The sequence below is a fragment of the Macaca fascicularis genome, chromosome 7, assembly GCF_037993035.2.
Source record: "Macaca fascicularis isolate 582-1 chromosome 7, T2T-MFA8v1.1".
NCBI lineage: Eukaryota > Metazoa > Chordata > Mammalia > Primates > Cercopithecidae > Macaca > Macaca fascicularis.
This window is the reverse complement of record NC_088381.1, coordinates 86,283,298-86,307,979: the sequence shown is the minus strand read 5'-3', so window position 1 is coordinate 86,307,979 and position 24,682 is coordinate 86,283,298. Positions and strand designations below refer to the sequence as shown.

The 24,682-nt window shown below is 43.0% G+C and overlaps 1 protein-coding gene across 1 annotated transcript in view; it reads left to right on the top strand.

Moving 5' to 3' along the window:
• Nucleotides 1-527: 527 nt before the first annotated feature.
• Nucleotides 528-24,682, top strand: part of CHSY1 (chondroitin sulfate synthase 1) — a 75,490-nt gene continuing 51,335 nt past the window's right edge. Inside the window, exons 1-2 of the mRNA XM_015453468.4 lie at nt 528-1,050; nt 16,308-16,803. Coding sequence (XP_015308954.2) covers nt 731-1,050; nt 16,308-16,803 — 816 coding nt within the window. The 5' untranslated portion in view covers nt 528-730. The remainder of the gene's footprint in view (nt 1,051-16,307; nt 16,804-24,682) is intronic.

Sequence of the window (24,682 nt, the reverse complement as noted above, 5' to 3'; positions counted from 1 at the left end):
GGCGCCGGGCCGGAGCCCACGCCCCCTCCGGCCGCCAGCTCCCGTAGCAGACCGCGCAGGCGGGGCGCCCAAGAGGGCTTTTTTTTTTTTTTTTTTTTTTTTTTTTTGGTCAAACTTTGGCCACGTGAACCGCCCCTCATTCACTTTTGCGCCAATCGCGCGGCGCGGACGGATCCCGAGAGGGGCCACGGCTCGCCGCCGGCGGGGCCACTTCATAACGCGCTGTGCGTGACGTGAGGGGCTCCTGTGGCAATGGCGAGCTAAGCCGGAGGATGTGTAGCTGCGGCGGCGGTGCCGGCCACGAAGAGGACGGGGGCAGGCGCCGTGCGAACCGAGCCGAGCCAGCCGGGGGACGCGGGCGGGGCGAAACGGGGGCCCGGACTTGGCTGCCGCTGCCGTCGCCGTCGTGCCGGCCCCGTGCCCCCGCGCGCGAGCAGGAGGAGCCGCCGCCGCCTCGCGCCCGAGCCGCCGCCAGCGCGCGCCGGGCATGGTCCCTTCTTAAAGGCGCAGGCAGCGGCGGCGGGGGCGGGCGTGCGGAACAAAGCGCCGGCGCGGGGCCTGCGGGCTGCTCGGGGGCCGCGATGGGCGCGGCGGGCCCGCGGCGGCCGCGGCGCTGCCCGGGCCGGGCCTCGCGGCGCTAGGGCGGGCTGGCCTCCGCGGGCGGGGGCGGCGGGCTGAGGGCGCGCGGAGCCTGCGGCGGCGGCGGCCCGGCGGGCGGAGCGGCGCGGGCATGGCCGCGCGCGGCCGGCGCGCCTGGCTCAGCGTGCTGCTCGGGCTCGTCCTGGGCTTCGTGCTGGCCTCGCGGCTTGTCCTGCCCCGTGCTTCCGAGCTGAAGCGAGCGGGCCCACGGCGCCGCGCCAGCCCCGAGGGCTGCCGGTCCGGGCAGGCGGCGGCTTCCCAGGCCGGCGGGGCGCGCGGCGATGCGCGCGGGGCGCAGCTCTGGTCGCCCGGCTCGGACCCAGATGGCGGCCCGCGCGACAGGAACTTTCTCTTCGTGGGAGTCATGACCGCCCAGAAATACCTGCAGACCCGCGCCGTGGCCGCCTACAGGTGAGCCCCTGCTTCCCGGGCACCGCCCCCTGCGTCCGGCATCCTGTCGGCTGGCATCCCGGGTCCTCTCCTGGCTCTCGCGTTCGCCCGCTTCCTAGGCCCTTCCTGGCCTTCCGGTGGGATCGGCTTGCCTCTTGGGAGATGCCGGGCCGAGGGAGAAAAGATCAGAGGCGGAATAGTGAGCGCAGCGCTCAAGAACATGGCCTTTGGGGTCAAATAGACTAGTGTGGCCTCACTGGGTGTGCCTCTCACCCTGATTAAGGCACTTTAGCCTTTACAAATCGAAGCCTCTCGTTAAAAGGTCCCGACATATCGGGTCTCCCTCATGATGTTGGAAAACTCATAGCACAGTACCTGATAGTGGAGGCAATTAGGGCTGTTACTGGATTCTCTAAAATGTGCACCTTTGTCTTTGTAAAACTAGAGCCCGTGTACATTAATCTAGTTCTAGAACCTTTCCATATCATACTCTCACATTTCGCAGTTGGAGGCACTCCTATAAATGAAAGAGAATGCCCGCAGCACACTGGACCACTCCAGTCTGTTGAGTAAAGAGGGAGAGAACCTTGGAGAAAAGCAGTTCTTGGCCGTTGGTAGATACAGTGGAAAACTGCATTCTGGTGGTAATTAGTTCAGCTTAGTGGTGTATGCATGTTATCCAGTAACTGGGCTCTAGTTGGCCAAATGAGTCATAAAAGCAGCTGGAATCGTGTCCAGGTTTAACAAAGGGATTAGCCAATGTAGTCTTTAGAAGGGAGATGATTTTGGAATGGCTGGCATAGTTAGAATCAGATTTGTATTGGAGTGAATTTGAACTTGGAGAGGGTTGTAGACTCAGTAAAGGAATTTGATTGAAACCCTGTATGTATGAAGTATAGAAACACCGTATGGATAAAGTTTGGGTCTTATTCAGCCACAGAACAAACCAATGTGGGGAGTGGTTTTAGAGCCTTGAATGGTCTGGGAATGAAATTTCAGAGCAGCCAGTGCTGAGCCAGGCTAAGCTGGTTGCTGTTTGTTCTTATAACCAGTACCTTTACACTTCAGTTTTTAAATGCAGTCTTGGTCAGATTTTTCAAGCATTATATATTGTGAGGGGAAAAGCATATATGGTCCCCCTTGCCTTTAAGGGAGGAAGTAAAGGACTGAGAAAGAAGGTGAAAGCGGTCTTCAGTGACTGCCCCTTGAATGGCTTGATCCCCATTCCTGCACATTTCCTTTAGGGTCCTGCTTAAGTCCAGAGCCCACATTCCGCCAGGAAGGGTCCTGAGTGGCTGAAAAGCTTAGAATGCAGGTAGTGTAAAAACAGACTAATGCAGGCCGGGCGCTGTGGCTCACGCTTGTAATCCTAGCACTTTGGAAGGCCGAGGCGGGCGGATCACCCGAGGTCAGGAGTTTGACACCAGCCTGACCAATATCGTGAAACCCCGTCTCTACTCAAAATACAAAAATTAGCCAGGCATGGTGGCCTGCGCCTGTAGTCCCAGCCACTCTGGAGGCTGAGGCAGGAGAATCGCTTGAACCCAGGAGGCGGAGGTTGCAATGAGCCAAGATCATGCCACTGCACTCCAACCTGGGCTACAGAGCGAGACTCCATCTCAAAAAAAAAAAAAAAAAATCTATGTATCCATCTATCGATAGATAGATAGAAATACATGGGCCAATGCAGCGATTTAGGAACCAACTGATCAGAATTCTCTCCTAGATCTACCTTGCATTACCTGAGGTTTTATGGGATTTTTTTTGACCGGAGAAACAGCCGCATCAGAAATCAAGGATGAGCCGCGTAAATTATTTACAGCATGGTTTTGAAAGTAAATCCGCATGACTCTAGTGTGGTGATAGACCATGTGAAATAACAATTTTGGGGACAGTTACCAAACTAGTTAGTACAAATAGTAAATTAGGTGACTCCCTTATCTCCCCCATGCCCCTGAGCAAATGCATTTTCATGTTTGTAGTATGAATATATTCAAATCAATGGGGGGCCTAATGCACCAGCAATACTCAGAAAATGTAATGCAGGCTGGGCGGGGCGGCTCACGCCTGTAATCCCAGCACTTTGGGAGGCTGAGGCGGGCGGATCACGAGGTCAGGAGATAGATACCATCCTGGCTAACACTAACACGGTGAAACCCGTCTCTACTAAAAATGCAAAAAAAAAAAAAAAAAAAAAAAAAAAATTAGCCGGGCTTGGTGGGAGGCGCCTGTAATCCCAGCTACTGGGGAAGCTGAGGCAGGAGAATAGCGTAAACCTGGGAGGCAGACCTTGCTGTGAGCCGACATTGCGCCACTGCCCTCCAGCCTAGGGGACAGAGCGAGACTGTCTCCAAAAAAGAAAGGTAATGCAAACTAGAACTACTGTTTCACACTTGGAGATGGTTTCCCAAACTCAGCTACTCTTACTTTTGGCCTCCTTTCCACATCTCCTCCCTCATCTTTTTCTGGATGTAAGATTTAATTTGTATTTTTTGGTTTGTTTTTTTTTGTTTGTTTGTTTTTTTCAGGTAGTTAGGGGAAGCAGAAACACAGTTTGCCCCCAGGCCGGGTTCTCCCTTCATTGTGACACCTCTGCCTTTCTGAGACAGGAAAACGCCTACCAGGAGGTAGTGTCACTCCAGCTTTCTCACATAAATTTCCTTTTATCTCCCAGATCTTAAGAAGTCAGAGTACCTGGAGCCTGGAGGTGGACCTGCCCTGCCAGTTAGGGTCCTTTTCCTCTTGCCTGCCAACACTGTGTTTAGACTGACTGCAGGAGTTGGCACAAGACGATTTTAGCCTTAAGGCTAAAAGTTAAGAAACTTTTGGGGAAGGCCTCAATTGGGATGGAGGTTATAGGGTATAACATATGATTACAGTTTTACTGTACTCTGCAGCCCAGGCCAAAAGTCTGCACTGAGCTCTTAAATTGGAAATTGCATGCACAGTTCAGTATAAAAGTAAGCTTGATTCTTCTAGCACAAGATAGAACTCTAGTTTGGAAATCGATGTGCTGAGTTTTACATTTCTCCTGAAAGGTAAATTCATTCTTTATCTTAGAGAAAACTCTAGTTTTGTTTTTTAAAAAAACAAAAGCAACTGTTGTTTGGCTTATGGATGAAGGAGATGCCAGCAATTTCAGTAAGATGATACTTTGGTGTAGAATACTGAAAATGTCAGAATTTAGGTCTAGGGACTAGTAGCTAGCAACCACTTCTTTCCAACAACTGTCTGACATCCAGAAAGGGGCTAAAAAAGCTTTTGAAAATCCAAGGAGATATGCCCGTCCACACTAAAGGCACTGCACTTTGATGATAGAACGTCTCCATCATTACACATTTTTACTTTCTAGACCTACCATCTGCTTGAGGGGTGGATGGGGGCCACCAAGATATAGCAGGGCAGTGACAGCTGACAGCAGGCAAGAAACAGATTTTTCACAGCAGGCAAGACAAAACTCAAAATGTAGCAGGTGAGAAACCAGCCAGACTGACCTTTGGAGGCCCTGAGTGACACCGTAGCTGTTAAGTTCATAGGAGTGATCCTGATTCATTACTTAGGATCCATTTCTTTGTAAAGCACATGCATGCATGGCCCCTCTGGGCCCAGACCCTGAGTCCTGGGGGAGACTACGATACATGGCTTGCTCTCGTGTTCTTTAGTCAGAGGGACAACACTAAAAAGAGGGTTTCTGCTAGCGATGGATGCTGTAGAGAAAACAGAACAGGGTTGGGGCAGGGCACGTGTGTCCTCTCTGTGTTAGGTGATCGGGGAAGAGTTTGGAGAGAGTGGCATTTGGGCTGAGATCTGATCGTGAAGAGCCAGTTGTGTGAATATCAATGATGAGCATCAAGGCCAAGGAAGTGCTGGGAAGTCCCAAGGCAGGGACCGGCTTGGAAAGGAACACCAAGAAGGCCAATAAAAGAAAGGGAAGGGGCTCGCTAGTGTCCAGTCATTCTAAATGAATTAGAAAGCCACTGGAGGGTTTATGCAGGAAGAGGAGGTGGGTAGCTGGGGTTCTGTAAATTAACACAAATAATTTATTTTGACTCATCTGCAAATTATTCGTATTCTAGGTAATTTCGCTTTAAAATGGTACTGTAATTTCTCTGAAGTCATTTATTATGCGAATTAAGGACAGCTTGTCAGAACCTCTGGGTTTCTTGTGTCTTGCATTACTAGCTGCAATTCGTATTTTTCCCATATTTAAAAATTTTCTTCTTAGTTGTGTTGTGTGACATATGGAAGGGAAGTGTTTATGTAGTTCAGTCTATGTCTTTGCCGTTTTGATTTTAGTTTCCCCTACCCCAGGTTCACAGTTACTGCCCTGGAGAGATTTTTAAAGGTAACGTTTCCTTCCTAATTCTGGAAAGGGTAGAAATCATCTCAACTTTATTTTTTCCCCAAATAGTACGTGGTCGCAGCACCACGTACCGTTGACTAAGTTTTCATTTCCCTACCAATTTGAAATGCCATCTTCATCATACTCAGAATTCTTGGGTATGTTTCTGGACTTCATGTTTTGTTCCATTGATCTTTCTGTCTGTTCTTGTGCCAGTACCACCCATTGAAATTATTGGAGGTTGAATAATATTTTAATATCCGGTGGACAAGTTCTCCTTTGTTATTCATCTGCTTCAAACATTTCTTGGCTACACTTACCTTTTCTTGCTGAGAGAGTTTTCATGCTATTTAAATTTTTTTTAATCAACGTTTTGATAAAAAGAAAAAGCCACACGTATTTTGCTTATTTGTCCATTTTTATGCCCAGAACCTTGAGCTAATCCAACACCTTTTGTTTGTTTTGGTTCTTACCCTCTCTGGGCTGAAGATGGCGAATAGTTTTGTTCTTTTTTTATGTTGTCAGAAGAAAGAGGTGGATGGTTTCCTTTCTTTGCACCAAAATTGAACAAGGGCAGCATTAAAGATTAGCGTCAGTCTGTAGGGGACTGTGGGAAGAAAGTTTGAGAAGCATTACCTTGAGATATAGGAATCTTATTTCAAGATACTGTTATCAGTTAATGATCTCTTCCCAATGCTTTAGATGAAGGCGGACTGTTCTTTACCAACCTTAATGAGATCCTCCTACTTTATAAATCTGAATTCTTTTCCTTATTTCTTGAGCTAAGCTCACTCTCTTAGATAGAATTCAACTTGGCAAACATTTATACAGAAAGCTTTTCCATATAAAATCCAAATAATCAACCTGTAAGTGAACTTTTGGCACGCCAAGTCATTTCAGATTATGAATTTCCTGTAGGAGACTAGTGAACAGTGTGGCCCTGAAAATGAGTGTAGTTTTTTATGTCATGGTTCAAGATCTTGATGCCCTCAAACAGAATATTCCAGGGATAGCTATGGCTGTCAATAGGGGATTGTGCATGACTGTTTTCATTGCATTGGCAGCTTCACTGTCGTCTGTCCATTAACTAAGCTGCTGTTTATTAAAAGTAGATTGCTAATACAGGGCCCTAGTCTCTGCAGAGTTCATAGTCTCAGAAGGAAACGAGCGACGGTATTGGTTAGAGGGCTGTCAAGGTGCCTGAACTAGTCACTGTGGGCTGTGGGGGAACAGAAGAAAGGCTTACACCCAGTGGGTGAATGGATGAAGAAATGTCTCACCCACACTCCTACCCTTTTTTTACCCACTAGCTGAGTCTTGGAAGATGAAGAGGTGTTTTTGAGGCAGAGACAACTACAGGTTTCCTACAACATGAAATGGCAGGAATTAGTGAAGGAGCGATGGGAAAGACCAGCTGCTTGGGGCTGGGTGTAGGCTGTGGGTGGTAAGAGTGGTGGGCAGGGACGTGGAGGGAAAGTCTGCGCGCCAGGCTTAGGAATTTGGGCTTCGTGTGGTTGGTGTCCAGAGCTGTTGGTGACTTTTCAGCAGGACAGTAGCCTGATGGGATGTGTATTTTGGAAGATCAGCCCAGCGGTGTCGCCACTGCAGAGGGTGGCTGGAGTTCATCAAGTACTGGTACCTAGCTAGAGTTGGACAGGACCGGTACCTGTTGAGGGGCGCTTGGGTAGCATTTATCTAGAAGTCTAAAATGCAGCTCTCTTGAGGTCTAGCAATTCCTCTAGAATTTTTTCCAAAGAAGTTTTAAAGGTGTGCTTAAAGGTGTACATATGAAGTGGAAATTTCAGGTATCTTAGGTGTCCTGCTTTAGGAGATAAGAACCAAAATTGACTTAACTGATTCATCCATACTGTGGTCTGCATCTCTGACAAGTAAAGATGGTGTGGCTGAAATATTGTTATTAACATGAAGAGAGGTTCAGAATATACTTAAGTGAAAGTAAGCTGTAAAACAGTATGGTCAGTACAAGTCCCTTTGTGTTTAAAGTAAAACAAAAGTGTATGTGTAGCATAGAAAAGGACACATAAAAGGATGTACTCACTGTGATGCCAAATGATCTTTTATATTCTTTTTAGCACTTTTCTACATATTCTAGTTTTTCTACAGTAAGCAGTTATTTTGTAATAAAGCTACAGTAAAACCACAAAAAGATGCCAGCTCTAAGAGAAACTGTGCATTCCATTTTGAGCACGTTAGGCTGTTGGCCTGGAGGTCTGCTAGGCACAGAGCTACAGCCCATTCTTGTTTCAGTCAGTTACCATTAATTCTGTCCTGAAGTGACAGAGTTATTTTAGCACACATTTACTTGGTTAGTGTAACGACTGTTTTCCTCAGTTACTGTAACTTCATACTTCCAGGTGATACTAGGGAGGATCTGGTGGCAGCATTTTCAATGCAGGGGCCCCAGCTTTTGTATCTTAATGTAAATCCTAAGTGCTTCCACCTGTTGTTGATGCCTTTTTGGCTTCTGGTTCTGGATGGCATTGGGTGAACAAGAAAACCTAGTTACAGTTTACAAGTATAAAAGCAGTCCATCTTCTCACCTGAATTCAATGTCATCTCTGAAGCATTTATAGCTACAGCATTTATTCTGTAGACAAATACATTTTCTGGATTATTAAAAATAAGGTACAGTCTGCTCTGATTTGGTGTCAGGTTGGTGCTTGTAAACCAAAAACCTGAGGATTATTGACAGGTAGGTGTTGAGGCCATTGAAGTTGTGGTTTTCTAGGTGGACCATAGGTGCAAAGGCTGTTACACTTTGCTCAGCGTGTTTCTGATGGTAGTGTCCACAGATAATTGGGCAGAATTTAGAGTAGCACATGGATCCAGACTCAGAATGTGGCCTCAGAAGCTAATGTTGGAATCAAGTTTTCTGGCCTTCAGTTAAATCCAGCCCAAGCACTGCAAAGGTGTCCTTAACCGGCAGGTTTTGTCCAGGTTTTCAAATCGCCAAGCCATGCACACTGAGAGTGGGTCTGAAAGTGGTTGAAGTATGTGTAAGGCTGGTCTCCTTATCCACGATGACTGTTTGCCCACCCTTAACAGTGTCCATGAGAGTGGGAAAGTGATGTAGGTGATCACCTGGGAGACATGTGTGGGATGGAAAAGCCAGTGGATTGGCCTGTGGAGGCTCTAGAGCCAGGGTGGCTAGTGACTTGTTAGGTGGGCTTCATACAGGGTAGTGCCTCAGTCCAGGAAGACGGTGATTTGCAAAGTGGTCGGCCAGAATAAGTTCAGTGTGGTTTAGTTGTTTGCATTAAACAATACTGATTTTTGGTTCATGTGGATCATTAAGTATTAGTTGTATATTTATACTTTTAAGGGTACAGCAGTGATATGCAAATTATATAAAGTAGCTCTCCAAAACTTTGAAGCTTTGGAAATGTCTCGAGAGATCAGAATTTGCCTTCTGTCATTTACACTCCAAATTTTAATTCTTATGTTTCAAAAGTGTCCTATTTGTGGTCTCTGTTCCCATTGTTTGCTGTGAACCTGGGCTCACAGGGCAGGCTCCTCTTAGCCTTTAATACCTTAGAATGCCCTCTGGGCTTGTGCCCAGGCCATTGTTGAAGTGGGAAGCTGTAATCCACCCTGCCAACAGCTTAATTAAGAAGAAAAAGGGCTCTTTACTGCTTGCTTTCCCCTGAAGTCTATTGTTTAGGATGGACAGTAAAGAGTATAATTTGATTTTTCTTTTAAAATAATTTTCCAACCATTCACAACCTCTGTTATATTTTCCCGTTTCCTTTCAAAAAGAATTTGAGATTGGACAGGTCATAAGGACGTGCACGATGAGACGGTTAAAGGTTTTGAAAGAGGAAACCACATACCCGGAAACCACATGCACAGAAGTGGGAAACTGCAACTGAATGCATTTGCTGCAGAGCTTTTGGGACCAAGGCAGAAGACGGAGATGAGGGACTGAACAGTGTTTGCAACATCTTGCCAGAGGGGATTCCTTCCAGCCGAGGAGAGCCCCGTGGCATCACTTGGTAGCCTTGAAAGGCCTCTGCCTTTTCTCAAGGCCATGGCTCTCACTGGCAGCATAGATTAGTGCCCTCCATGTACTTTTTTGGGAGGATAAACTTGGACTGCTGCTCCATCACCCTGTGCTTCCTGTAAGGATACCTCCGTCATTGACCTAGGGAGAAGTTTCCCTCAGGCCTTAGTATCTGAAATAGTTTTTACACTTAACCCTGAACAGTAGGACACGGTCTTGTGACTTCCCATGGTTGCCTGCTAGAAAGTTTGTAGCTGAATTTGGGCCCACCACTAGTAAATCCGTCGGTCACATGATGGCAGATAGGTCTCAGCACAGCACTTTGCAGTTGAAGTGGTGACTCCTGAGAGTGCTCTCACTGATTCAGGGTTTGCCGGGGCAGGGCAGCCCCAACCAGGATTTGCGTTTTGTTCCTTGCTTAAGGGTTTCCTACTCTTACTTTTCTTTGGTCTCATTTTCTTGCTGATTTTTCTCATCCTGTATGCATTTTGGTTAAGTTGTCTTAAATCCCTTCTGTAACAGGGGAGACTGTAAATACAGCTGGCCCTGCTATCTGCTACTCCTGTGGATTCCACCATCCATGGATTGAAAATATTTGGGGGGAAAACCAATAAAAAATAACACAATAATAAAAATAATACAAATAAATACAATGTAGTATAACAACTATTTACATAGCATTTACATTGTATCAGGTATTATAAGTAATCTAGAGATGCTTTAAAGTATACAGGAGGATATGTGAAGGTTTAAGCAAATACTGCACCATTTTATATCAGGGACTTGAGCATCTGTGGATTTTGGGGTCCTGGGATCATTCACTCTCTTGGATACTAAGGAACAGCTGTATATACACTTAATTCCTATTATCCATCAGTTCTACAAAGAGAAAAACCCATATCCTCCCTTTAACTTCCAAGATGATTTTATCATGAGTCCTTTCACACTTACTGCTGTGTAACCATCAGACAGCACATATAATAGTAATTTTGGGGAACTCACGGAAAATCTCCCCACCTTTTTAATGGCAAATAGTAGAATAACTATTAAAGTTTAAAAATCACAATTGAAACAACTCAATCTTACTCCATTTTTCTTTCAGTTTTTCTTGTTGGATAAAAAAATGTTTTATTACAAAAGTAAAAATTCTCTGTTGTTACATGTTTTGATTTCTTTGGTTGCTTGTTAGCCTGAAAGCTTTTGCCCAGTTAAAACTTTTTTTTCTAACTCTAAATATACCTGTTGCAGAAAACTTAGAAAATTTAGAAAACATACAAAAGACTATTGGTCGGGCACTTTGGCTCCCGCCAGTAATCCCAGCACTTTGGGAGGCCGAGGTGGGCGGATCACGAGGTCAGGAGTTCGAGACCAGCCCGACCAACATGGTAAAACCTCGTCTTGACTAAAAGTATAAAAATTAGCTGGGCGTGGTGGCAGGTGCCTGTAATCCCAGCTACTCGGGAGGCTGAGGCAGGAGAATCGTTTGAACCCGGGAGGCAGAGGTTGCAGTGAGATCACGCCATTGCACTCCAGCCTGGGCAACAGGGCCAGACTCCGTCTCAGGAAAAAAAAAAAAAAAAAAAAGACTATTAAATCCTTTCTGGTTTTCCCATCCAAGAATAACCACGGTGAATACTTTGGGGGTGGAGTTGTACGTTATTTTATTTTTTATATGTACTTTTGTTCCCTTGGTAAGCCACATCACAAGTATATACTGTTGCCTGCTTTTTAAACTTACCCATATATTATGAATATTTACCGAGCACAAGAGTCATGCTATAGATGCAACTTTGTACAGAGGTATGTTTTATGTAGCTTTTCTTAAAACAACACTGAATAGAAATGGAGACCAATATTAACCCATTTTATGCCTAGAGTTCCATTATTGGAACACTAAGCTTGTGGGAGTTATTTATTATCCTGCTCAAGGTCATCATCAAGGTCTGATTTTTTCCACACACCAAAAAATCGCAACCTCCGGCATAAATGGGTTAAGTCCTAACCAGCAAAGGCATTCCTTAGCTAAGCTAATATTGGTCCAGCCGAATTACTTAACTGTGATTTAACTCAGTGTAGGAATAGCATTTAGAAACCTAGAATGATGGAAGATTCACTTGGCACTCTCAAGCTTCAGCTGTCTTATCTGGGCTTGAGCAAGAGTTGGATATCAGTTCGTTGAAAATGAGCTTTTTCTGGCAAGGCCTCTGCAAACGTTTTGTCGTTTCAATTAAGTGAGAGTTCTTTGCTCCTGGTAACAAATGTGTTGATGGCAAAGCTGACGTTTGCTTATGAAAATGAAGGAACTGGACCTGTTGATATTGCAGAAGAGGGGACAGCTTGCTTCTTCAGGAGCATTCCCTTCAATTATTTGAAATTATTAATGCATCCCCTCCTCCTTCCTCAGGATGGTGGTGAATCACGATTTATGTTCCAGAACTCGTTCACTTTGTGGAGCTATTTAAGTTAAGGACCCTAATTGAAAAGATTGTAATTTCTTAAGATTGGAGGGTTTACAAAGACTTGACATTGAGAGATTTCCCTCAAAACCAACCACCAGTCATTTAGAACAGAAAAGGACAATATGAGGTTTTTCCCTGAATTACCTAAAAAGGAACAGATAATAATTGGGTGGAGTTACCATTAAACCGTAGGGTTGAGGTTAGACTGTTTTTAAAATTAATTGGTTTCTCTTCTTGAGCAAATTACACCATTTCAAGTCACAGTTGAGGCATTAATTGCGTACGTGCTGGTTGTACTGCTAGGGCCTCCTTCACTGTGTTCTTCCTGGTGGGGCACATGGGAAGCAGGGCCAAACTAAAATGAAGTTTCATCCTCAGTCTAATAGGAAAGTTTCTGGTGTTCTAAAGCAAAAACACTTGTGAAATTTCAAGTCTTAGACTTCTATCCTGTAACATTGTCTGAAGTTGATAGTAAAACAAGATTTCAGTATATAGCTTGAGGCTCAGGTTTTTAGCCAGAAACATAAGAAGCATTTTCCACATTACCTTTGTTCCGTGTATTCCTGAGACTGACTACTCCATGTTGAACCCACACTTTCCTGTCTTCCTTACTTTTTCTTTCACTGCATTATTTGATTTGCAAACTCTTGCCTTACCTAATAAGTCATACTTACATAGTGCCAAGCAGGCTTCTAAGCACTTTACAGAGAACTCATTTAACCCTCACAGCAACCACCGTTTACAGATAAGGAAACTGAGGCACAGAGTAACTCACCCAAAGTGGAGCTGGGATTCTCACCCCCATGGCCTGATTCCAGAGCCAGCTCTTGACCATGATGCTGTAGATTGCGTCCTTAGTAGGTGGTTCTTTGAAGGCAGGAATTGTCTCACCCACCCCATCTCCCAAATAACATTATAGTGTTTTAGTATTTTCATGGCTTCCTAAGTTGAAAATTTCTCAAAGATACAAGATAGAAATTATTTCTGACCTTTTGTAAACACATGTGGCACCATTAAGTCGCTTATAGTACACTAGTGGGCAGTATTCAGTCCACACATTTATTGACCTCTATTGTGTGCCAAACACTGAAATTATTTACCTTTTCAAAGAATTGTTGTGACTGCCAAATGAAAAACATTTCTTTATAAAGAGAGCATCATCAGGGGCTCCTCAACTTGAATGGGGGGTCATTACACTACAATTTTGTCCTAACTTCTCAAGGCTGGAGGCGTTCTGAGAAGTTGTCTCCCCTCCATATGTCACCACATCAGAAGACTGTGTATCGCTTGTCACACATTCACACATTGTCGCATTTGCAAAAGGACTTGTCCCTTTGTAGGTGGAATTGGTTTTTCTTTAAATTAATTGCCACATCTCTGTTTATTCTACATCCTTTTTCTTCAGGAGCATATCCTTTGTGAAAATGAAGTGCAGTACCTAGTACAGTATCTGTTAATACTGTGAAATGAATGAGCTGAATTTGGTTTGTGTTGTTATTGTTGTTCTTCGTTGTTATTGTTGTTCTTTGTTAATGAGTTATTTAAGTGGCATAAGAATACAGGTCCATTTTAAATCCATAGGCACTAAGCGAAAAGATTAACAACGCCATCTTATATCCATTCTGTGATTTTGACATCTCAGAAATTAGGATGGATTTTATAGTTACTGGCATCATGGGATTATGATTGGCAGTATTTTTTTAATTTGTTGTTGATAGATAAAACAATGGTGCGTCTTCCAGTTAACATCCTAAATTTGATGAAAAATGGTATATATTTAATCCTTGCACTTTTTGAGAGGCGTATTGGCAGAAAGTTGAATTCCATTAAATTTTGCCTCTACTTGAAAGATACATTTGAAGTTGTTTTGTATTCCTCATATTTGGGTTTGGAAGAGAAATAAAAGCCAGTCATTTGTTTTCCAAGTACTTCATTGTGAGTTCTTTTTAAAATTACAAAAGCAAAATGTTTAGAATCTCAGTTTCGCAAGATGAAAAAAGTTTTGGAAATGGATGGTGGTGATGGTTTCACAACACTGAATGCTGCTGAACTTTACATTTAGAAATGGTTAAGATGATAAATTTTATGTATATTTTATCACAGTTTTTTCCAAAAAGTAATATGATACTTAACGCCATTGTCCTTCGATAGAGAGATGCATAGAATAAAAAGTGAAAGTCACCTTTGTCCACACACACATTCCAGCTCCTCCCAATTTTCCTCCTTGGTATCTCTTCCCCAGAGGTTTGGTGTGTATCTTTTCAGATATTTCTCTCCTAAGACTTTTCCTTAAAGATGTGTGGGGGTTTCATTGATCCTTCAAGTAATTTTTCACTATAATAAATACAGTTGTAACAGGTAAAATAAAAAAATATTTGAGAGAACGTCCTTTGATAACTGTGCTTTTTTGATCTTAGGATTAAATTTACTATTTTATTTATTCTCCATGATACTTTTTCTTGGAAGTAGTCTGTATAAATTAATTATTGTAGCCAAACAACTTTAGATCTTAATACAGAGCGTGAAGAAAATGTGAGGGAAAGTGCGACATGATAGCCTTAAATTAGCTGCTCAGCAGAAGCAGCCTTTATGTGGTTTCCTTGCAGTTGACCACTCATCCTCCTTCTGTTGATGGGCAACTGTTGTCTCTGAAACCCGGGTCTGGGCTGCTGCAGTAGTTTACTCAGTGGTCTTCCTGGGTCCTCTCTGGCTTCCTTCGGTCCTCTTCTCCATTCCTAGGGAGTTCAAAATGTGTGGGCCTTAATCTTGTCTTCTGCCACATTCCCTCTAGAAGCTTCCTGTGGCTCTTGCAACATAGAGCCCTGCATCTTTAGTGTACTCTGCCAGGCCCTGCACATTTGCCTCTGTACTTTTTTTTTTTTTTTTTTTGAGATGGAGTCTTGCTCTTTTGCCCAGGCTGGAGTGCAGTGGTGCAATCTCGGCTCACTGCAACCTCCACCTCCCAGGTTCAAGCAATTCTCCTGCCTTAGCCTCCCGAGTAGCTGGGATTACAGGCACTCACCACCATGCCTGGCTAAACTTTGTATTTTTTTTAGTAGAGACAGAGTTTCACCATGTTGACCAGGCTGGTCTTGAACTCCTGACCTTGTGATCTTCCTGCCTCAGCCTTCCAAAGTGCTGGGATTACAGGCGTGAGCCAGTGTGCCTGGCCACATTTGCCTCTGTATTAGTCCATTCTCACACTGCTGATAAAGACATACCCAAAATAGGTAATTTATAAAGAAACAGAAGTTTTGTTGTTGCTGTTGTTGTTGTTTTAAATTTATTTTTTTGAGACGGAGTCTCGCTCTGTTGCTCTCAGCTCGCTGCACGCTCTGCCTTCCTGGTTCACACCATTCTCCTGCCTCAGCCTCCCGAGTAGCTGGGACTATAGGCGCCCACCACCACGGCCTGGCTAATTTTTTTGTATTTTTAGTAGACAGGGTTTCACCACGTTAGCCAGGATGGTCTTGATCTCCTGACCTCATTCATGATCTGCCCGCCTCGGCCTCCCAAAGTGCTGGGATTACAGGCATGAGCCACCGCGCCCGGCCAAGAAACAGAGGTTTAATGGATTCACAGTTCCACGTAGCTGAGGAGGACTCACAATCATGGCAGAAAGTGAAAGACACATCTTACTTGGTGGCAGACAAGAGAGAATGAGAGCCAAGCTAAAAGGGAAACCCCTTGTAAAACCATGAGATCTCTTGAGACTCAGTCATGACCATGAGAACAGTGTGGGGGAAATTGCCCCCATGATTCACTTATCTCCCTCCAGGTCCCTCCCGCAACATGTGGGAATTGTGGGAGCTATAATTCAAGATGAGATTTGGGTGGGGACACAGCCAAACTGTATCAGCCTTCTTCCTCGCCTCATGACAGCGCTTTCGTGCCCTGCATTCCTTGATGTTAACCCTGTTTCAGGGGAAGGCTCCCTGTTCTGTTGGTCTAGCTCATGTCCTGTGCTCTGCTCTTTGTAAGTACTTCTCTTAGCTTATGTCCTCTCTATGAGTTGGGGACCACGTTTTTGTTCACCATCACATCCCTTTAGCTTAGCACATACTTGGCGCTTGGTTCAAAGAAAATTTTTTGAGTGAACCATTTGATTTTGTTTTTTGTTTTATAGAGCTGAGAAGTTTGTAGGTAGGGAGTTGATAGTATCACAAAATTAATCTTTATACCCAGATCTTGGTCCCCTGGCAGTTTGGTTTTCAACCATAACTAGTTATCCTAGAACAGTTTTACCACTTCTTCATTTTTTATTGGGGTTCTTTTGAAAATTAATTTAGACTTTGCAATACCCAGTAACCTGGCCTTTCATTAAGAGGAATCAAGCAGGCCAGGTAGCTTTTTATCATTCCATTGAACATGGCGATGCAAAATGAGCAGATATGTGAATTCCTGAAAATCAGCTTGGAATAAACTGTTCTCTAACTGATACTTATTTTAATTCCAGAACATGGTCCAAGACAATTCCTGGGAAAGTGCAGTTCTTCTCAAGTGAGGGTTCTGACACATCTATACCAATTCCAATAGTGCCACTACGGGGTGTGGATGACTCCTACCCGCCCCAGAAGAAGTCCTTCATGATGCTCAAGTACATGCACGACCACTACTTGGACAAGTATGAATGGTTTATGAGAGCAGATGATGACGTGTACATCAAAGGAGACCGTCTGGAGAATTTCCTGAGGAGTTTGAATAGCAGCGAGCCCCTCTTTCTTGGGCAGACAGGCCTGGGCACCACGGAAGAAATGGGAAAACTGGCCCTCGAGCCTGGTGAGAACTTCTGCATGGGGGGGCCTGGCGTGATCATGAGCCGGGAGGTACTTCGGAGAATGGTGCCGCACATTGGCAAGTGTCTCCGGGAGATGTACACCACCCATGAGGACGTGGAGGTGGGAAGATGTGTCCGGAGGTTTGCAGGGGTGCAGTGTGTATGGTCTTATGAGGTAAGAACAGAATTCTTTACCACGGGAAAAACTTAATTTTGTCAATTTTGTCATTAGTTCTCAGTGTATCATAGGAAATAAGAGATGATATCCTCTTTGAGGGTTAAAGTTGGTGGTATTCTACATTTTTAGCCTTAGATTAAAAGTTTCAGTTCCCCTTTATTACCTTTTCTCAGCTTTGAGCGCATATCTTCTATACGTTTTCTCCCCCCCCCCGCCCCCCCCCCCCCCACACACAGTCTTGCTCTGTCTTCCAGACTGGAGTGCAGTGGTGTGATCTCGGCTTACTGCAACCTCCGCCTTCTGGGTTCAAGCAATTCCCCTGCCTCAGCCTCCCGAGTAGCTAGGATTATAGGCATGCACCACCACACTAGGCTAATTTTTGTATTCTTAGTAGAGACGAGGTTTCACCATGCTGGGCAGGCTGGTCTTGAACTCTTGACCTCGTGATCTACCCGCCTCAGCCTCCCAAAGTGCTGGGATTACAGGCATGAGCCACTGCGCCTGGCTCTTCCATACTTTTGTCCTAATACTTAATAAATAATGGCATTTGGGGCCTAAAGAATAGATAATGGTTTGTTTATGGTCACGGTGATATTTTCTTGATTATCCAGAAAATCATCTTGTCTGACTTCTGATTCCACAGATGTAATTGCAAGAATGTAGGATATCTCCCTATTTGTTTTTGCAAAGGCCTGGCTCTTGTTATCTGGTCATAATGACCTACACAGATTAGAAACTTATCTGTTTTGAATTTATAAAAGGAATCATGATGTAAAAAAGCCAATAGCATTTGGTTTTGCATTTGTTGTGTACCTTGACTTTCAGATAGTGACTGTAATCTGTGAGTTTACAATATAGTTATTGCTTTAGAATAGGTGTCATTCAGCTTCTGAGTTACTCTGACACATAAATGAAATTGCCGAAGGAAGTCCAATTGTAGATGTTTTCTCTGTAGCAGTTCTAGAGAAGATGAGTTGGCTTTGGACTTTCCTCTGTTGTTATTGGCAGTGTGCTCCCTTTGCCTGCAGTTTGCAGAATCTGATATCAGTTAGGGTGAAAGAAATTATTTAGGTTGTGTTGTCTTTAGATTAATAAACTATTGGCAGTTGTGAGGAGCAGAGGGAATTGCTAGATCTTTTGCCTAAGAAAAAGAATACACTTTCTGATATGAACTGTTAGCTTTTTTCTGAACTAATTTTCTAAAGCCCGTACTTGAGTGAAAGAGTAGTATTCTTGCCTGTACTTGTCTACCCCCAGACTTGCTTTTAAATGTCTGCTAATCACTCATTTTTTTGTTGTTTGTTTGAACTTTAGGGAAGTGGACATTTTCAAGCATACACGGGGTGGTCATGTAATTTTTAATTATAAAGTCACAAATACATTTTAAGTCCTAAATGTGATCTTGGGTGAACGCTTTAATCCCTGTGTGCCTTACGCTATCCCCCCAACCCAAGCACATAGGAGATGGCTCACTGGGCCTGCAGGATCTCTCTGTTGTCACGGATTTTTGCAGTGAGGAAAGCTGTTTGAGGATTTCACGCTGTTTTAAGCAGAATACAGCTGGCAGTATTTCTGCATTTTCCCCATCCTAATTAAGTAGTTATAGCCTTAACACATTTCATTATGGTTAAAACATGTAACACGTTGTGTATTTTGGAACACTTTCCCCTGACCATCATCTCCAAGAAGCCAACCTTTCTTGCTGCAATCATAGAAAACAGACCTTCTTTTGGGAGAGAAAAAGTGTGTCTTAGTGTGGTCATGTTGTTATATACTGCTGGACAGACACCAATGGAGCCAGTCTCTTGAGTTTGATCAAGAACTTGGGTTTAGCATTAGTGCCAAGATGTAGTTAGAAAGTGTCATCCTGGGGCTGCAGGGGTGGGAGGCCATTTTGGAGATGATTTTCCTCTGATATGAGGTAATTACAAAAGGTTTCTGATGGCCTACGAAGGGGTGCATGGCGTACATGGAATTATCCTGTCTGGACACTTGAAGCCTCCTCTTAGGCTTGATGCATCCTGTCAGTGTTCGTATCAGCTAAAGGGACCTGGCTGGTGAGAAGGCCCCCAACCTGGGTAGTTCCCTGTCTCCCTGCCTTGGGAGGTGGGTCCGGGACAGCAGCAGCAAGGCTCTCCCTGGGAGTGTGGTGAGTTGGGCCTGCTGCAGCTCTGCGTTTCTTTAAATGCCCTGTGGTGATGGAGCTTTGACTCAATGCTGCAGGCTTCTCCTCAGGGGCTTGTGCCACAGGGCCCTCCCACCTGCAGTGCCCAGAGTTCTCTTTTTCTCTTCTGTGAGCTGCCTTGCCTGTTCATAGTCTTGGCCCATATTTCTGCTGAAATGTCTGTCTTAGGGTTTTGTTGAAGCGCTTTATTCTGGATGGAGTATCTTTTCTCAGACTATGACTTATCTTTTCACTTTAATTGTGGGATTTTTATTGTACATGAATTGTGAATCTTTAAGTGCAATCTAATGCATCATTCTTTTCTTTTACGGTTTATGCTTTTGTGCCTTGTTTAAGAAATTCTTCCCTTTCTTAGGTCACGAATATTTTTTCTCCTGTATGTTTTCTTGTGTTTAAAGTGTTGCCTTTCACGTATAGTTCTTCATTATAATTTTAAGAATTCATCTATTGGAATACTTGCCATCTTATTAGACCTTTGATTTCTATGTTTTTTTCTTTTTCTTTTTATAAAACTTTAAGTGCTTCTAACCTAAGTTGTTATTAGGGTTTATCATTGTGTTTACCACTCAGGTAAAATTAATCCTTCGTGTGGATGAGGAACTTTTTATTAAACTTCCTGTAAATCTAGTTTCCCCATTAAGGCTCACATTATGGGAAATTATTGAGGTGTAGTCTTATGTTAAAGACAATTATGTTAAGCTTTGGGACTTGGAAGGTACTTATTTTGCCCTATTATAAACCTAGCCAGAAGGTATAATTTTTTTTGGCAAGTAGAAATAATACCTTGGGATAACACTTAGGTAATTAAAATGACTTGTGAGGAAAGGAACAACTATCAAAATCAAAGTCAAGATTCATTTCTAAACTTCTTTTGATAATTATTGGTGGTTATTAATAAATAGACTTGAGAACTTTGTTTGGAAATAAAGTTAAACTCACAGAAAAGTCACAAGGGAGTAAGAGCGTAGGCCTTGAGGCTGGAGAAGAGCTGAGAGGAGCTCGGCTCCTGGTTCCCCTTGCCACATGGTGTCAGCAGTATTGACTCAACTCAGGTGAGGCTTTTTTGAGAATTATTATTGAAAGGTTTGAAATAGAAATTCATTTTATCAAGGCAAGTGCATTAAAAGCTATACTACTCTTAAGAGGGAACAAAAAGAAAGTTGACTTAAGTAACCTATTCATTTTGTCTTTTAACTTTCGAGTTGACGTGTACTATACCTATGGAAAAGTGCATAGGTCGTAAGTGTTGAGCTCAGTGGATTTTTCACAGACTGCATGCAGGCAACCAGTACCCGGATCTTTCTTTTATTATTTCTCATATTTGACTAGGGGTGAAGGTGTAGAGAGTAATCGTTATTAATGAAATTTGGAGATAGGCAAAGGTGGATTTGACAACTTGAAAATGTTTATTGTTTTTAATAGCCGATACTGTCATGTGGCTCAAAATTCAGAAGTGCAAAGGGCTTATAGGAATATGTCTTCCTTCCTCTGCCTCCAGCCCCTGGGCTTCCACTGTGAATCAGCCACCACAGTGCCTCCTTATGGAGGTTTCCTGTGTTTCTTATCGTATCATATACAAACAATTAAGTTTCTTCTCTCCCCATTTACATGAATGGTAGCGTAATACTACTATCTGTGTCTTGGAAGATTTCCTATTTGCCTATTTGGTAAATAAAACAACTTCATTTTTTTGATGGACATTCAGGCTATTTCCAGTTCTTTCAGCACTGTTGCTAGGGGGTCATTTAACCCAAGGCTCCCCAACCTTTTTCATGTCATGACATTGACTCCGTTCACTCACGCTGAGGAGCCTGTCTCCAGGGGCTGCTGTTACCCCAATCCCTAACTGCTGTCCCCTCCACCACCCCTACAGCACCATACTACTCTAGGCCTGGAAGGATTATTATCTGGGCACATGTGGAACTTCTTTGTGTTACACCCGCACACCAAAATATACCAGTTATGAAGCTCTGAGTTAGCCAGTAAGTACTTGTTAAGGGCTCATTAATGAGCCCAGAACTGCCCTCTGAATTGGTAGGGAAATTGCAAAAGATTGAAACATGAATGGCCGCCTTTTTCTCCCTGAAGGACTTTAGAGTAGTTGAGGAGACAAAGACCATATGTTCATGAAACAGTTGAAGAGAAATTAAAAATATGAAACCCTATGATACTGATTTTAAATATAAAACAGTGCAGGGAAGGCTGAAATGGATAATGTTCTTTTTATGGGAAGGCATATCATCAAGGGAAATTGGAGTTTGCAGCAAAATGTGTAAAAAGATAAAATCTTCCTGGTTAGTCTGACTGTCTTATAAAGGAATGTTGAACATCCATGTACCAGAAGCCTGGGGTATTTTTCCCTTTAATAATAGAAGAAATACTGTTTCTTTAAAAAAAAAAATGACACATTGCAATTGTACGTATTGGTGGAGTATGGTTTAATGTATTCATGTATATGTTGCATAATGATCAAATCAGGAAGATTAACATGTCCATCACCTCATGAGAGGTTTTTGAATGTTCTCTCCACAAAGAAATAATTTTTCTTGACTTTGGGTTGTCATGGAGATGACTTGTGTTACAGTAGTTGCTTCCTCACTCATTTAGGCTGCCCGTTAAACTCGCAGGCCTGAGAACCAGGCAGACCCTCAGTGGCAAGAATAGATGTCCCAAAGAGTGAGCACTAATGCTGCATGTTCTATCCATTATCAAAAGTGGGGTATTAGGGCAGGCGTGGTGGCTCACGTCTGTAGTCCCAGCGCTTTGGGAGGCCAGGGTGGATGGATCACTTGAGGTTAGGAGTTCAAGACCAGCCTGGCCAACGTGGTGAAACCTCGTCTCTACTAAAAATACAAAAATTAGCTGGGCATGGTGGCAGGCACCTGTTGTCCTAGTTACTCAGGGGGCTGAGGCAGGAGAATCACTTGAACCTGGGGGGCAGAGGTTGAAGTGAGCCGAGATCATGCCGCTTCACTTCAGCCTGGGCAAAGGGCAAAACTCCGTCCGCCCCTCCCCCCCCCAAAAAAAGTGGGATATTGAAGTCTGTAATACCATTGTTATTTTTAAGGCAGACTCTCGCTCTGTTACCCAGACTGGAGTACAGTGGCATGACCTCAGCTTGCTGTAACCTCTGCCTCCTGGGTTCAAGTGATTGTCGGGCCTTAGTCTCCTGAGTACCTGGGATAACAGGAGTGTGCCACCATGCCCAGCTAAATTTTGTATTTTTATTAGGGATGGAGTTTCACCATGTTGACCAGGCTGATCTTGAACTCCTGGCCTCAAGTGATCTGCCTGCTTTAGCCTCCCAAAATGCTGGAATCACAGCTGTGAACCACCACACCTAGTCAGAAATCTCTAATGTTATTGTTGAATTGTCTGTTTCTTCCTTCAGTTCTGTCAGGTTTTTCTCCTTTTATTTCAGGGCTGTGTTTTGGGATGTATATACGTTTATATTTGTTATACCTGCTTGATGGATAGATACTTGTATCGTTATAAAATTCCTTCTTTGTCTCTAGTAACAATTTTTGTCTAAAGTCTATTTTGTCTGATATTAGTATAACGACTCCAGCTCTCTTGGTTACCATTTGCATGGTATATCTTTTTTCATCCTTTTGCTTTCAACTTGTTTGTGTCTTTGAATGTAAAGTATGTCTCTCATGAAGACAGCATATAGTTGGATCATTTAAAAAATTCGTTCTGTCAATTTTGCCTAATAATTGGAGTGTTTAATTAATTTGCATTTAATATAATTACTGATAGAGGAGGACTTATGCCTGCCATTTTGCTATTTTCTGTATGTCATATCTTTGTTTTTCTGTTACTCCAATACTGCCTTTTTTATTACCTAGTGTACCATTGTAATTCCCTTGTCATTTCTTTTACTGTATTGTTTAGTAGTTGTCTTGGGAATGAACATCTTACCTGATAATTTAGTTCTGATTAATACCAACTTAATAGTAGTAAACACAAGATTTGCTCATGTGTAGCTGTGTTCTCTCCTCTCTTTGTGTGGTTGCTATCAAATAAATTATATCTTTATACATTGTATGCCAGTCAATAGAGAGTTGTAATAATTGCTTTATATACTTGTATTTTAAATCAGATCAGAGAAAAAAGGAATTATAAATAAAAATACATTTATATCCTTTTTTACCTATGTAGTTACCCTCATTGGGCTTTTTATTTATGCCTATTTGAGTTACTGTATAATGTTCTTTCATTTCAGCTTGAAAGACTTCCTTTAATATTTTTCATAGAGCAAGTTTGCTAGACATGAATTCTCTTTGTTTCTCTTGGAATGTCCTAATTTCTCCTTCACTTTTTTCCTAATGTCTCCTTCACTTTTTTCCTAATTTCTCCTTCACTTTTGAAGGACATCTTTGTTGGATATAGAATTCTTGGTTGCCAGTCTTTTTCTTTTATCACTTTGAATGGAGGCTATCTGGCATTCATGGTTTTTGATAAATCAGTTTTAATCTTACTGAGGAGCCTTTGTATGTCATGAGTTGCTTTTCTTGCTACTACTCTTAAGATTCTCTTTGGCTTTCAACAGTTTGATAGGATGTGTCTAGGTGATTCCTTTGTGTTTATCATACTTGGAGTTTGTTGTGTCTCTTGGATATGTGGCTTGTTTTTCATCAAATTTGGAGATTTTTCACTTATTATTTCTTGAGTATTTCTGCCCCTTTCTCTCTGTTTCTATTTTCCTTTGGAACGCCCATCATGCTGTGTTCTACTCATTTTTACTCCTGTTTTCTTTCTCTTTCTCACTCTAGATAATTGCAGTGGCCTACTTTCAGTTTCATGGATTCTTTCTTCTGCCTGTTCAAATCTGCTGCGATATTTTCATTTCAGATATTGTACTTTTCAACTCCATAATTTCTGTTTGGCTCATTAAAAATACAAATAATTTCTGTCTCTGTATTGGCTACTTTTCCCCCCTTTGTATGGGCCATACTTTGTTGTTTCTTTGCATATCTCATAATTTTTTTTGGAAACTGGACATTTACTTACTATTATTTAAATGTGACAGCTCTTGAAATCACATTCTACCCCTTCTTCAGGGATGTTATTGCTGGGCTTTGTTGTTTGTTTAGTGTCTTTTCAGAACCAGTTCTGTACAGTGTATTTTTTTTGTATGTGGCCACTGAAGTCTCTCCATGATTTGTTTAGTGCTTAGCTAATGACTGGACAGAGATTTCCTTAGATGCCTGGAACTAAAAAGTTTCTGACTCTTTGCTGAGGGGTATGTGTACATGTTGGTGCTTGCCCTGAACACTCACCAGGCAGTTGACAACTCTGCCTTAACCTTCACTTGACTTGCTTGTACAGAGAGCTTAGGGCCTTCTTGGATCTTTGCTGAACCTGCACACACCCCCACACATGCATGTGGTCTTGTAGATTCCCAGGAGTAATATACTGAAGCTTTTTCAAAACCCCATATCACATCTTATTCCTTGCTTTTCTTTTTAAGCTTTTTATGTAGCCTGGTTTTTTTTGTTTGTTTGTTTTTGTTTTTGTTCCCCTACCTCTCCTCCCCCGCCAGGTTTATGGTTAGCCATCCCCTTGGGCAGTGCAGTATTCAGCAATTGCCTGTGATTGTTCTTGACCAGCCCCCCTTCTGCTTCCAAGAAGCTGTTTGCAATAGAAAAATTCTGAGTCAGGTCAAATAAAGACAACATTGCAAGGTCT